Here is a 14,467-nt window from a genome sequence, read left to right on the forward strand (position 1 = left end):
GAGCGAGACCCCATTCTGGACACATTCTAGTGCAGAAAGGACTTCTAAGACAGTGTATCTCTACTCACTCACCTGGCCAGAACTGTCAGACATGCTTCTTTCTAGCTGCTCTAAGAACAGAAATATATGCTTCAGGGACAGTCCTAATCAAAGGCTCTAAGCGGTGCAGGTGGGATTTTAAGCTAGTGGGGAGGATAGCTAAATGTTGAATGATGAGAGGAGGAGGAGGAGAGTGGTACACGCTGGGGTGAACACAAGCAAAAAGACAGGACATGGGAGCTATAGGGACTAGTACCCTTGTTAGGTCATAGCCCTTATAGGGTGGGTACAGGCCCAGATGCCTAAAGACTTGGTTTTTTTCTGGATACATCGAAGGCCACAGAATGTTACTGAAAGAGAAGCATATAGGCTGCACTTGGCACAATGTATGGCTACTGGCTTCCAAATCAGTAATGATTCTGATGTAGTGTGGGGCCCAGACATCTGCATGTTAAAGTACTCTGGGTGATTCTGATGTAGGAAATTTGTGGACCATGCTTTGAGAAATACTGGTGGAGGCATTTAGTAAATGTTAGAGACATACGTATGTATATGGGATGGCCTCAGGACAGACCAAGGTCTCAGAGCAGCTTGCTTAAGGAACAGAGTCCCATTTGTGACCTGTGCACACTGAGGGGGAAGGTCCAGTTGCTCAGGGCAATCAAGAGGAGACTTAGATTCATCTTCTACAGCTATGTTAAAAAAAAAAAAAAAAAAAAAAAAAAAGCAAGAGGAGACTTAGAGCCTGTGTAGGGGAACAGGGGAGAGAAGAATCCAGGCAGCACAGCTTCAGAGAAAGAGACTTGAGAGAAAAAGTACAGCTTTCTATTTAAAGAATTTTGGGCTGGGCACGGTGGCTCACGCCTGTAATCCTAGCACTCTGGGAGGCAGAGGCAGGTGGATCACTTAAGGTCAGGAGTTCGAAACCAGCCTGAGCAAGGGCGAGACCCCATCTCTACTAAAAAATAGAAAGAAATTAATTGGCCAACTAAAAATATATAGAAAAAATTAGCCAGGCATGGTGGCGTATGCCTGTAGTCCCAGCCACTAGGGAGGCTGAGGCAGTAGGATTGCTTGAGCCCAGAAGTGTGAGGTTGCTGTGAGCTAGGCTGACGCCACGGCACTCACTCTAGCCTGAGCAACAAAGTGAGACTCTGTCTCAAAAAAAAAAAAAAAAAAAAAAAAAAAATAGATTTTAAAGACAAACAGATCTAATATGAGGAATAGAATTGTTGTTGAAAGATGGTGCTAGTACACTAAAATGTACTGCTTCTCCTCCCCACCTTCGATGAAAACAGACTCAGGTAATGGAGACAGAAGGAGAACAGGAATCTGGGAAGAGAGGCCATACCAAAGAAAGCCAATTCTCTGGTATACTCTCATCTCTTTGGCCTCAGACTTTACTACTTTAGTAACTAGAAACTTCTAATTGTTGGTATTTTATAAAGGGTGGTGAAGGCTACTGTTAACTTAGAGGTAAGTTCCTTAAAAAGAATGCTTTTTGGTTTTCTCTCTTACGTCAGAGCTGAAAGCACGGCAGATGTGACCACTTCTCTCCCATGCTGGCTTCCTCTGACTGTGGTCTGAAAGGCCTCCCAGCTTCCCTCCCAAGCCCATATGCTTTCCCATTGTTCTCCAGTTAGGTTCATCTTGTCTTCATTTTGTAACTTCTAGTCTCTCACTTAGGAATACAAGAGTCCCTATTCTACCAACCTAGAACTTCTACCCTTTCTGGAAACCTCTTGAACAAATGAACATTGTAAAGAAATGGAAAGAGTAAACAACAACAACAAACAAAGGGTGCATGTATGTTGTGGAAGAGAACCATTAAAAATTGTATCTAAAGGACAAATGTTAAGATCATGGGTCTTGTTCAAGTAGGTTGTACATTCTTGGAAAGCAGCAACTGAGGCACTCAAGAACAAGATCTACCAGTTAATTTCTGGAATAAAATATAGCTGTGATCCTATGATCTGATAAATGTCTTTCTTCCCATTATGCAGCCAGGTTCGTGTTCCAGAAAAAGGAAAGATGAAAGCAGTGCCATGCTAAAGACTGTAGGAATATTTTAATTCATATGTTTTAATTACATTACATAATAATAATATCACAGTCTATTTTACAAGTTAAATGTATGAGGATGTATGAAATAGAAATGGTAGGAAAAAACTAAACATGGGTCAGGAACATGAATTTTTCCAAAACCAGGGACCAAAGGAAGATGTGTAGCCTGTGGGGCCCAAGGAGGAGAGAGGGAGGGTGGCAGGTACAGTATTGGCTCGTGGTATGTGTTTGTTCCCTTGTGTTTGTTTATGCTAGGAAGGAGTTGAGGCACATCCCCTCCCCTGGTCTGGGTTGGGAGTTTAGTCTGGTCAGTGGAAGATGGCAGCTTGGGAAAAAAAGCCATCTGGTTACCTACCACAGAGCTGGTCCCCTGGTGGCCGCAGGTGTGTTCTGCTGTAGAGGGAATTAGGGGTGGAAGTCTCAAAAATCAAACATGTGGAGGAAAAAAAGAAACAGTTTCCTCCTCCTTCCAAAAAGCCCAAATCCTTGAAATGCACACACATTCTTCTCTCAAACATAGAAAAGTCTCACTCTGGATGTGCTTACAAGAAGGTCGTCGTCAAAAAATTTTGTTTCTATGATAACGTTCCCACTGTAAGTAACGAGAGAAACAAAGAGGGCAAACAAGAAAGAGCAAGCATGTTAGGCACAAGATTTCATTTCCACAAAGCAGTTTCTATCTGGGTTCACTGGGCCCATGGACATGCATCCACCTAAAGCCTGAGCTTAGGGACATTAAAATCTTTGTCCATATGGTTAGCAGTCTAACCTGACATTAACTTATATGACTAGGTTTGTCCTTGTCAAGCTCAGAAATCAGAAGTAGGAACATGTGTCCATTCCTCAGTACACTCTAAAGCCCTAAGTAGAGTGCTCTGCACACAGGGTGCTTATAGATCCGACTGATGCTAATATCACATTTATGGACATCTTTGGCTGGTTTACACACGGAAGCCTGCAGACCTCGGAGGTAGTATCCTTCCCTACAATACCTACTATAGTGGACAGCTGGGGTTTGGCCTGCTCTGCATTTGTTCTCTTGCCTTTGGGTAACAGCACTCTGCTCTTCATTTTGGGAACATCTTTCCTCTAGTCCATTTGTCAATTGTGTGGTTCCTCCCTCACCTGGCAAAAAGGTAAGCATGCTGGGCATAACAATCATAAAAGTATAATTCTTGGCCTGGCATGGTGGCTCATGCCTGTAATCCTAGCACTCTGGGAGGCCAAGGCTGGAGGACTGCTTGAGCTCGGAGTTCAAGACCAGCCTGAGCAAGAGTGAGACCCTGTTTCTTCTAAAAATAGAAAAAAAAAAAAATTAGCTAGGCATAGTGGTATGTGTCTGTAGTCCCAGCTACTCAGGAGGCTGAGGCAGGAGGATCGTTTGAGCCCAGGAGTTTGAGTTTGCAGTGATCTATGATGACACCACTGCACTCTAGCCTGCCCAATAGAGTGAGACTGTCTATAAAAAAGTGAGCAAAGGATGTAACTTGGGCCAATCAGACTCTGCTCTGAGCAGGATCCTTCCTATGGTTGTTCCTTGAAGAATGCATCCATGGATTCTTGCCCCCTGCAGCTTTCAAGATGCCCCAGGTCTCCTCTTTACCCTTTTAACTCTGTTGTACCAGTCATAGCCTGTTTTTGTGGCTTGCAAACAAAGAACCCTAAATGATACATCTGTATTGTGAGGGTGGAATTTCATTTTTCTTGATGAGTATCTCAGTGCTTCCATTTGTAAAACAGGAAAGACCTTACTGAATCACTCTTAAGCTAAGGGTAACTGTTTTTGCGAGTTCTAAAAAGTTAAATATAGGCTGGTTGCGGTGGCTTATACCTGTAATCCTAGTACTCTGGGAGGCTGAGGTGGGACGATCGCTTGAGCTAAGGAGTTTGAGACCAGCCTGAGCAAGAGTGAGACACCCGTCTCTACTTAAAAATAGAAAAATTAGCTGGCATTGTGGTGAACACCTGTAGTCCCAGCTACTTGGGAGGCTGAGGTGGAAGGATCACTTGAACCCAGGAGTTTGAGGTTGCTGTGAGCTAGGCTGATGCCATGGCATTCTAGCCTGGACAACAGAGTGAGATTCTATCTCAAAAAATAAAGGAATAAAATAAAAAATAATTTTTTTTTTTGAGATACAGTCTCACTCTTTGCCCAGAGTAGAGTGCCATGGCATCAGCCTAGCTCACAGCAACCTCAAACCTCAAACTCCTGGGCTCAAGCAATCCTTCTGCCTCAGCCTCCTAAGTAGCTTGGGCTACAGGCATGCACTACCATGCCCGGCTCATTTTTTCGATATATTTTTAGTTGGCCAATTAATTTCTTTCTATTTATAGTAGAGACGGGGTCTCGCTCTTGCTCAGGCTGGTTTTGAACTCCTGACCTTGAGCAATCCTCCTGCCTCAGCCTCCCAGAGTGCTAGGATTACAGACGTGAGCCACCATGCCCAGACAAAAGAATAAAAATTTAAATATAGACAGTCCTTTACTTATGACAGATTCACTTGAGATTTTTCAACTTTATGATGGGTTTATTGGGGTACTAAATGCATTTTTGATTTATAATATTTTTTACTTAAGATGAGTTTGTCAGGATGTGACCCCATTGTAAGTTGAGGAAAACCTGTACTGTTTTTTGGGGCTCTAAAAAATGAGACATGACTTAACATAAAGATGTTTTTTTTCTTTTATTATTTTTTTCTGTTATTTTTTATTTAATTTAATTAATTTATTTATTTGAGACAGAGTCTCACTCTTTTGCCTGGGCTAGAGTGCCGTGGCGTCAGCCTCGCTCACAGCAACCTCAACTCCTGGGCTCAAGCGATCCTACTGCCTCAGCCTCCTGAGTAGCTGGGACTACAGGCATGCGCCATCATGCCCGGCTAATTTTTTTTCTATATATTTTTAGTTGGCCAATTAATTTCTTTCTATTTTTAGTAAAGACGGGAGGTCTCACTCTTGCTCAGGCTGGTTTCAAACTCCTGACCTTGAGTAATCTGCCCACCTAGGCCTCCCAGAGTGCTAGGATTATAGGCATGAGCCACAGATGTTATCATAGACTTAATAGTTTTAGTACCTGAAAGAAATCAGGCCTGGCCAAGAAGTCAAATCAAGGTTAATATAATAAAATCTGAAAAAACGCCCTCTTGGCTGGGCATGGTGGCTCACACTTGTAATCTTAGCTTTCTGGGAGGCTGAGGCAGGAGGATAGCTGCAGCTCAGGGGTTCGACACCAGCCTGAGCACAGTAAGACCCCATCTCTTTAAAAAAAACATTTAAATAAATAAATAAAAATAAAAAAATGCCCCCCCAATTCTAACTCTGTACTTTGCAAGGGCAATTAACAACCAGTAGATACATTTCTGCTGGTAATTAATTATAAAACAAGTAAATAGGGTACTCAAAATCTGACTGGCTGATAGAATATAAAAACAGCTACTATTATAATTAAAAATCTATTAGGCCGGGCGCGGTAGCTCACGCCTGTAATCCTAGCACTTTGGGAGGCCGAGGCGGGCGGATTGCTCAAGGTAAGGAGTTCGAAACCAGCCTGAGTGAGACCCCGTCTCTACCAAAAATAGAAAGAAATTAATTGACCAACTAAAAATATATATACAAAAAATTGGCCGGGCATGGTGGCGCATGCCTGTAGTCCCAGCTACTCGGGAGGCTGAGGCAGGAGGATCGCTTGAGCCCAGGAGATTGAGGTTGCTGTGAGCGAGGCTGACGCCATGGCACTCACTCTAGCCTGGGCAACAAAGTGAGACTCTGTCTCAAAAAAAAAAAAAAAAAAAAATAAAATCTATTAAAGAGGCCGGGCGTGGTGGCTCACGCCTGTAATCCTAGCACTCTGGGAAGCCGAGGCGGGTGGATTGCTCGAGGTCAGGAGTTCGAGACCAGCCTGAGCAAGAGCGAGACCCCGTCTCTACTATAAATAGAAAGAAATTAATTGGCCAACTAAAAATATATAGAAAAAATTAGCCGGGCATGGTGGCACATGCCTGTAGTCACAGTACTTGGGAGGCTGAGGCAGGAGGATCGCTTGAGCCCAGGAGATTGAGGTTGCTGTGAGCGAGGCTGACGCCATGGCACTCACTCTAGCCTGGGCAACAAAGTGAGACTCTGTCTCAAAAAAAAAAAAAAAAAAAAAAAAATCTATTAAAGAGGCCGGGCGTGGTGGCTCACGCCTGTAATCCTAGCACTCTGGGAAGCCGAGGCGGGTGGATTGCTCGAGGTCAGGAGTTCGAGACCAGCCTGAGCAAGAGCGAGACCCCGTCTCTACTATAAATAGAAAGAAATTAATTGGCCAACTAAAAAAAATATATATATACAAAAAATTAGCCGGGCGTGGTGGCACATGCCTGTAGTCCCAGCTACTTGGGAGGCTGAGGCAAGAGGATTGCTTGAGCCCAGGAGTTTGAGGTTGCTGTGAGCAAAGCTGATGCCACGGCACTCACTCTAGCCTGGGCAACAAAGCAAGACTCTGTCTCAAAAAAAAAAAAAAAAAAATCTATTAAAGAAAAAAATATTAAAAAGTAGAGCTGGGTGCAGTAGTGCACACCTGTAATTCCAGTGACTTGGGAGGTTGAGGCAGGAGGATCACTTGAGCTCAGGAGTTTGAATCCAGCCTGGGAAACATAGTGGGACTCTGTCCCTAAAAACAAAAAACACCCCAAAAAGACAAAACAAAAAACACCCCAAAAAGGCAAAACAAAAAAACTTAAAAAGTAAACAACCTTTAGTTAACAAATTCAATGTGACTTTCATAGAGGACGTGCTGAAAGAGATGATCTAATATTAAATAATTATCTGTCAGACTAACTCTTAGAAGGTGCTATTACTATAACATATGAGAGACTAACATCTTTTCCCAAGAGAAAATAGAAGGTGGGCAGTTATTGACAGTGGTTTTAGACAAAAACAAACTGATTGTTTTTTGAGCAGGAAGCAAAGCTATTAAAATGGTGAGCTATTTTCTGAAAAACTGTAACCAAGTATTATTCTCTAAAACAGAATTAGGACTTTGTCAGATTCTGTTAAAGGTGATCCAAGCAAAGTACAGAGATACCAGAAGTATGGCAGTCAGAAAAGGGAGCAAATTAACATGGATTTGTCATATACTGTATTGCATGCAGTCTTCTGCCATATCATCCCATTTTATCTTCATTACACCTCTGAGAGATAATTATTAATTCTATGTTTAGAGATGAAAGACTAAGGCTCAGAGAGATAAAGTATATTATTGCTCAAGATGACAAAGGCAGTCAGGGTGAATCAGGAATTTAAAACCTGATCTATTAAGCTGTCAGCACCAAAAAGAAAGAAACAAACAAAAAATAAAACCTGGTCTAATCTAATGTTTTTGATTCTTTTCATTCTATCACACTGTCTTTTTCATATGACAAAGGTCAGTGATTTATAAACTACGATCCCCCTGGATATTCTTTTACCCTTATATCTCTACCTAGTTCCCTGCCCTCTTAACAGCACCAAGAGTCCCACCTGCCTGGAATGCCTGCTTCTAGACACACTTCATAATTTCCTGAAACCTGCTCACTCACGTTAAGACGCTTGCTGGCATCATCTGGGACTCGGGTGCTGCCTCTATCAAGGACTGCCAGGTATTTGTGGAGTTAGGGATGACAAAGCCAAACTCGAAGAACCATTCTGAAGGAAGAAGGAAAAGCCGGGGTGAGCAGGTGCCCCAGTGTAAAGTTTAAGGGCTCTTTGTCCCCCTCCTTTAGAGTGAGCCTTTTCCTACCCTGAGAACCACCAAAGGAAGCTATTAGAAACCTCCCAGATGAGAGGTATATAAAAAGAACATGGAAGCCTCCTTCAGGCTGTCCTCTGAACCACATCAGAGGTTTGCTTCTTATGCTTTGGGGTCAGGACTAGGACCAGCGAGTAGGATACAGTACAAGCAGCATTTTCTTAGAGGTAGGCTGGATGTAAACTATTAAATAGAAGTAGGCCTTTTCATTTGGAGTTTAGCTCTAAGGTGCTTATGTGCCCTCTTACACTGCATGGTAAGAACTCAATGAGAGTGGCCTTGCCAGTCAAATCCTACAATACTGTATATAGAGCACTGTACTAGGCCCTGCTCACAGCAGATCCTCCACAACCACATCACAATACTATGTCAGTGCCAAACCAGGCACCATCACCTGGGCTCCCAGTGTCAGATACCTCAAAGCCTCTTGTAGTGGCCAGCTTTGTTTTTGTTTGTTTTCGCTGGGAGTCCTCAGTCTTGCAGAGTGTAGGAATCTTACCACAAACTGAGTTGTAACATAAATGTTATCAAAACACTGCTTTAGTTTACTCGGTCTTGCTTTTTGTCCCCGTCACCCTAACCCCTGATTTCAGGCATGTAGGCAGCAGAATACCTTCCAGGCATTGCCCTTTGAAGTAAACTTTTTGTTCCAGGCGGAATTTTTCCATTTGCTCTGCTGAAGAAAAGTTCAATTCTCGAGAGACTGCCTTGCACTTGAGGATTTTCTTGGGAACACGGGCTGATAAGAGAAAAATAAATGTTGAAGCCATACTAAATGAAAACCACATGACTATGATGCTTCAGGCTTCTGGGAGCTTCTTGCAACTGACTTAGAGAACATGTCCTATTTGTTACATTTCAGATAATGCCTTGGTAAATGCATCATATGCTTTAGCTGAAGGCAGATGTCTCCAATTGGTCAACCGTATTGGAAAAGTCTACAAGGAATACCAGATTTAGTACATTTAAGAGCCTCACCTAGACACACCTAGGAAGGGAGCTGCATGAGTACCTTCTCTCTTCTCTGTTCTATTGGTCTTAACCCCATACTTTTTCTTTTACTTCAGAGAAAAAATGAAAATTTTCTTTTGAGAAAAAAAGCAGAGATCTTGGTTTATATATTTGGGTATGTTCCAATGCAAAAATTTCAGCACAAAATGGGTTTTGGGAAGTAGAAGAAAGCAATATAAGAAAGGAACTAAAAATGTCAACAACACATGGATTAACATGCTATGTCTTCAGAGGCTTACCCACTTACTAGATAAGTGTTAACCTAGGTCTCTGATGCCCAGGCTCTATCTGGCATTGGTCACAGGCCTGTGCTGACAAAAGGTTTGAAAGTACCTTCATGTTCCACACCAGGGACAGACAGGTCTTCTGTTCCTTGCCAGAGTATCTTCCCTGTCTCAGCATCCCGAAGGTTCATCCAATTTCTGATCAAATATGATTAAGGCAAAATAAGGCATTGAAAGTGATTTCTACTTTGTAGTGTAGGTAGTAAGAGTTGCTCCTGCCAACTCTTGTTCACGTTTTAGCAAGTCTGCCAAACTAAGTGCCATGAAAGCAGGTAAGAATGTACAGGAGAGTCCAAAAGACATCTAAAGAAAAAAGCAAGGCCGGGCGCTGTGGCTCACGCCTGTAATCCTAGCTCTTGGGAGGCCGAGGCGGGCGGATTGCTCAAGGTCAGGAGTTCAAAACCAGCCTGAGCAAGAGCGAGACCCCGTCTCTACTATAAATAGAAAGAAATCAATTGGCCAACTGATATATATATAAAAAAATTAGCCGGGCATGGTGGCGCATGCCTGTAGTCCCAGCTACCAGGGAGGCTGAGGCAGAAGGATCGCTCGAGCCCAGGAGTTTGAGGTTGCTGTGAGCTAGGCTGACGCCACGGCACTCACTCTAGCCTGGGCAACAAAGCGAGACTCTGTCTCAAAAAAAAAAAAAGAAAAAAAAAAAAAAAAAAAAAGAAAAAAGCAGAGACCTAAAGAAGATATTTTATCTACAACATAAGAATCCATTGGGCTGGACATGGTGGTACACTCCTGTAGTCCCAGATACTTGGGAGGCTAAGGCAGGAGGATCGCTTGATCCCAGGAGTTTGAGGTTGCAGTGAGCTATGATAATGCCACTATACTCTAGCCAGGGTGATAGAATGAGATCCTGTGTCAAAAAAGGAGAAAAAAAAATCCAAAGACTTCACACATCTAGAAATTGCAAGAAAGGGATAGAAAATGAATAGTGAAAAATTTAAAATTTACCAACAGAATCTGACCAGCCAAGATAAAAAAAACACAAAGAAACAAGTATCAGAGATACTCCAAAGAAATGACTCTCGTAGTTCACCCTACAGTGAAGATCACAGACTATAAGCTTCACCCATTAGCACAAGGCTGTCGAATAGCTTTTTAGTGCCCTATTTTAAATATGAGAAGACAGCCAAGTATCACCAGAAATTCAAGAAAGCATTTACTATGAAATATAGACCAAAACAAACTAAGAAAAAAAAGCAACTTAGAGGAAAAAAGAGACTATAGACAAAGATACAAACTTTTTAAAAGGAACATTAAAAAAAAGACACATGACATAACCCTTAAAGACACTAAATACTAATACAATTAAATTTTGTATATTTTAGGTGATTTTCTCTGGCTCGAGGTTACAACTTATGGGGCTGGTCAACAGGTATTATCTTTCTAGTTTCTGTACTGTTTGGTACAACAAATGAGTCAATATCAATTTACAAAAAGAACATGCAGAGAATAAAAAAATCACTCTGTAAAAACATATATTTTGATAGCAGAACCAAATAACTCAATTCAAGGATTAGAAGATAAAGTTGAATAAAGCTCTCAGAAAGAAAAATCAAGGAGAGAAAATACAAAAGTAAAGATACAAAAACTGGAAAATAGTCCAAGAGGTCCAATGTCTAACTAACAGGAGTTCTAGAAAGACAGAGCAGATTCAACTTTGGGACAGGGCAAGAAGAAAAATGAAAAAGAACAGACAAAGCTGAAGGGAAGATGTCACAGATAAATTAATTCAAGGGCTGAGTGCAGTGGTTCATGCCTGTAATCCCAATACTTTGGGAGTAAAAAGAATTGAAAATCATTTTCTCTGGGAAGTAGAAAATAGGGGTAGGAGGACAGGGAGTGTTGCTCTTCATTAGAAACTGAGTGGACTATGATTCTTTAAATGATGGATGCATATAACTTTGATAAAAATTAAGACTAAATTAAAAAAAATAGTCCAAAGGTTTTTTGTTTTATTTTATTTTTTAAAAAAACAAAGGATAAACCATTAAAGGAAAAGAAAATTAATATTATGCAAGTATAGAGGCTAAGTCCCAGATATTCTTCTGGTCCTTTCCCATTGTTTGAATAGTTTGGAATGGGGAACCCTGAAAAACACAGCTGAATGGCACCAACATGTATATAATGGCACTACATTTAACCCCCTGAAGAGATTCTTTCTAGGTTTTGCTGCTATGTAAGAAAAGTCACAGATGACAACCAAGGGTTATATATAGTACAGTGCCTTGAATGCGTTGAGGGCTCTAGCTTCTGTGACATCAACTTCCTTGTGAGCACCCCCGCATGAACGTACCATCACTTTAAGGTCGTGTTAGTTGTGCTACTCTCCTCTCAGGTGTGTAATTCCTAACAGACTCTCCTATGCTCAGTACAGTTCCAGACCCTGCTGCTTCTCTATACCCACATTGTTATATCACTCCTCTGCTTTATGTTTTCGAACTCTACTTGTTTTTGTTTTTTTTTCCAACTAAATTCAAAAGCAAGTCAAAGTATACATACTTGCTTAGGTCATGTAATATAATTCTAATTACTATAAATATGCTTACCCATCCTGAGGTCTCTATATATTAAGAGAAAGCTTCCCCAAATGGAGAAGGAAAACAGCAGATACTACTGCTCTATCAATCCACTCTGAGCTCAGATCTAAACAGAACTGTCCCAGACATCTAAGTCCAAGGTTTTCAGAAGACACAGATCCCATTTGACTTGCTCTGTACATGCTTTTCATTTTTTCACAACAGATAGTGTTCTATGTGCCTAATACAGCAACATGGATACGACTTCTTTACATTAAAAAACTAAAATTACTTCTATAGTTCCAGGTGCACAGGCAGGTGAGGCATTCTAGCAAAACTACTCTAAGAAAGGCCCTGGAGAAAGGGTCCCTGCAAAAAGCTGCTCTGGATCAGAATTAGCTTCCAGAAAAAGCACTACTGCTACTGGTCCAGGTCAACAAAGAAAAGCCTAGGACCAGAGCTCTTTAGAGTCTTCTATCTGATATTTAGTAGACAGTGAATTTAAGATTATTCCATTTCATAACAAAGGAGAAAAGCTGCCAAAAATACATGGTTGGGCTGGGCGTGGTGGCTCACATATATATATAAAAATTAGCCGGCATGCCTGTAGTCCCAGCTACTTGGGAGGCTGAGGCAGGAGGATTGCTTGAGCCCAGGAGTTTGAGGTTGCTGTGAACTAGGCTGACGCCATGGCACTCACTCTAGCCCGAACAACACAACAAGACTCTTGTCTCAGGCCAAGCATGGTGGCTCACGCCTGTAATCCTAGCTCTCTGGGAGGCCAAGGCGGGTGGATTGCTCGAGCTCAGGAGTTCGAAACCAGCCTGAGCAAGAGCAAGACCCCACCTCTACTATAAAATAGAAAAGAAATTAATTGGCTACCTTATATATAGAAAAAATTAGCTGGGCATGGTGGTGCATGGCTGTAGTCCCAGCTACTTGGGAGCCTGAGGCAGGAGGATCGCTTGAGCCCAGGAGACTGAGGTTGCTGTGAGCTAGGCTGATGCCATGGCACTCACTCTAGCCTGGGCAACAAAGTGAGACTCTGTCTCAAAAAAAAAAGACTGTCTCAAAATAAACAAATAAATAAAAATACATGGTTGATTTCCATAACACATTTCTTCTCTTTATAAATAATCAGGTTAAGGACTTAACTGATTATCTCCTAGGGAAATATATATATATATATATATATTTTTTTTTTTTTTTTTTTTTTTTTTTTGAGACAAAGTCTCACTATGTTGCCTGGGCTACAGTGCCATGGCATCAGCCTAGCTCACAGCAATCTCAAACTCATGGGCTCAAGTGATCCTTCTGCCTCAGCCTCCTGAGTAGCTGGGACTACAGGCATGTGCCACCATGCCCAGCTAATTTTCTCTATATGTTTTTAGCTGTCCAAGTAATTTTCATTCTATTTTTAGTAGAGACGAGGTCTCGCTCTTGCTCAGGCTGGTCTTGAACTCCTGAGCTCAAAGGATCTACCTACCTCGGCCCCCCAGAGTGCTAGGATTACAGGCGTGAGCCACCACGCCTAGCCTGGAAATATATTTTATAAAAACATCTTTGGCTGGTTCAATAATTATACATTTCCTGCACGTACCTTAATCCAGAAAATTATTTATCAGTGTCTATATCATGTGCTTCATTTTACAATCCTTAACAAGACTTTTAAGATTGTAACCTCAATAAATAACATAAGATTAGAGAAATTCAAAGAGCTCTATCCAAGAATGTTGGGATAGAGGCTACTTAAGTCTCCTCCAAATTCTATAATTCTGGGAGGTGAAAAGGAGCTAAAAGTTCATGGTAGAGATGGAGCTATTTGGGGATAGCTTTATAAATCACAAAAATGCAAAATCACAAATAGCTTATTAGTAAAAAGAATAAAAATTATTAAGGTAGGTGTCTTAAAATAATAAGTGATAAAAGCTGGTCCTCAAAAGAGGAAACATTTAACTAAAAATGTTAGAAATGAAAGACAAACTTTGATGACTGGTCATCACCTGGCTGAAAATACTTTTAACAGCTTTTTGCTAACCATATTTTTCAGAGAAAAAGAGCCAGAGTTTTAAGACTCAAAGGTCAAGTCACTTCCAATCTTGAGAGAGGAGGATTAGGTGGACAAGCTCTAAAGGAGAGGGCTATAGTACTATTTATAAATACCACTCTCTGGGTCAGCCAGGTCTTTTCTCATTTGAAAGCTCCCTGGTGACTTATAGAAGGATGAGCACAAAATAATACTGCTTTACTATGTGAAGCCTCTTGCTTAGAGGAGAGCTGTCTCTGGTACCCTCTTATTTGGAGCCAGGTAGACATAAAGAAGCACTCTCATATGTAAAAATAAGAACATCTTAAAAATAAGCTTCAGAGCAAAACAATAAGCTTCAAAGCAAAATCAATAGTTTGCAAAGTATTAAGCCTTAGGAAAGATGAAAAAGGAAGTAAACAATCCACAAACATTATAGAGGAATGGGAAACCCTTGGTTCAGGTTCTCTTATGTTTTAAAGAATATATATGACCTGTTATGATTTAGATGCAGTCCAGTTCAGGAGTTGGGGACAGCCATGAGTTATAGAAGGCAGTGAGGGAGGTGGTGGTAGAGCAGGAAGGGAAAGGTTGGGGATTGGGAGAAACCAGTTAGATGAATGGGATACTAGGTAAATTTCCTTGAGAGATGTGAATACAGAAAATATGATAAAAGGATTTAAACTATTTTGCAATAATCATCTAGGAGAATTTTGGAATGAATACACTGGTTCTGGGAGTCTTA

The 14,467-nt window shown here is 41.3% G+C and overlaps 1 protein-coding gene across 2 annotated transcripts in view; it reads right to left on the bottom strand.

The window, feature by feature from the left end:
- Window positions 1-2,092: 2,092 nt before the first annotated feature.
- The window catches only part of PDE6D (phosphodiesterase 6D), a 61,370-nt gene continuing 48,995 nt past the window's right edge, over window positions 2,093-14,467 (bottom strand). The window contains exons 2-5 of one of the 2 annotated variants that reach the window (XM_012735333.2): window positions 9,215-9,303; window positions 8,484-8,609; window positions 7,662-7,767; window positions 2,093-2,695 (exon numbers count right to left, since the gene is read on the bottom strand). In XM_012735333.2, coding sequence (XP_012590787.1) covers window positions 2,614-2,695; window positions 7,662-7,767; window positions 8,484-8,609; window positions 9,215-9,303 — 403 coding nt within the window. In that variant the 3' untranslated portion in view covers window positions 2,093-2,613. The remainder of the gene's footprint in view (window positions 2,696-7,661; window positions 7,768-8,483; window positions 8,610-9,214; window positions 9,304-14,467) is intronic. The other variant, XM_012735334.2, reaches the window with a different exon arrangement.

Source organism: Microcebus murinus, chromosome 8 (assembly GCF_040939455.1).
Source record: "Microcebus murinus isolate Inina chromosome 8, M.murinus_Inina_mat1.0, whole genome shotgun sequence".
Taxonomy (NCBI): domain Eukaryota; kingdom Metazoa; phylum Chordata; class Mammalia; order Primates; family Cheirogaleidae; genus Microcebus; species Microcebus murinus.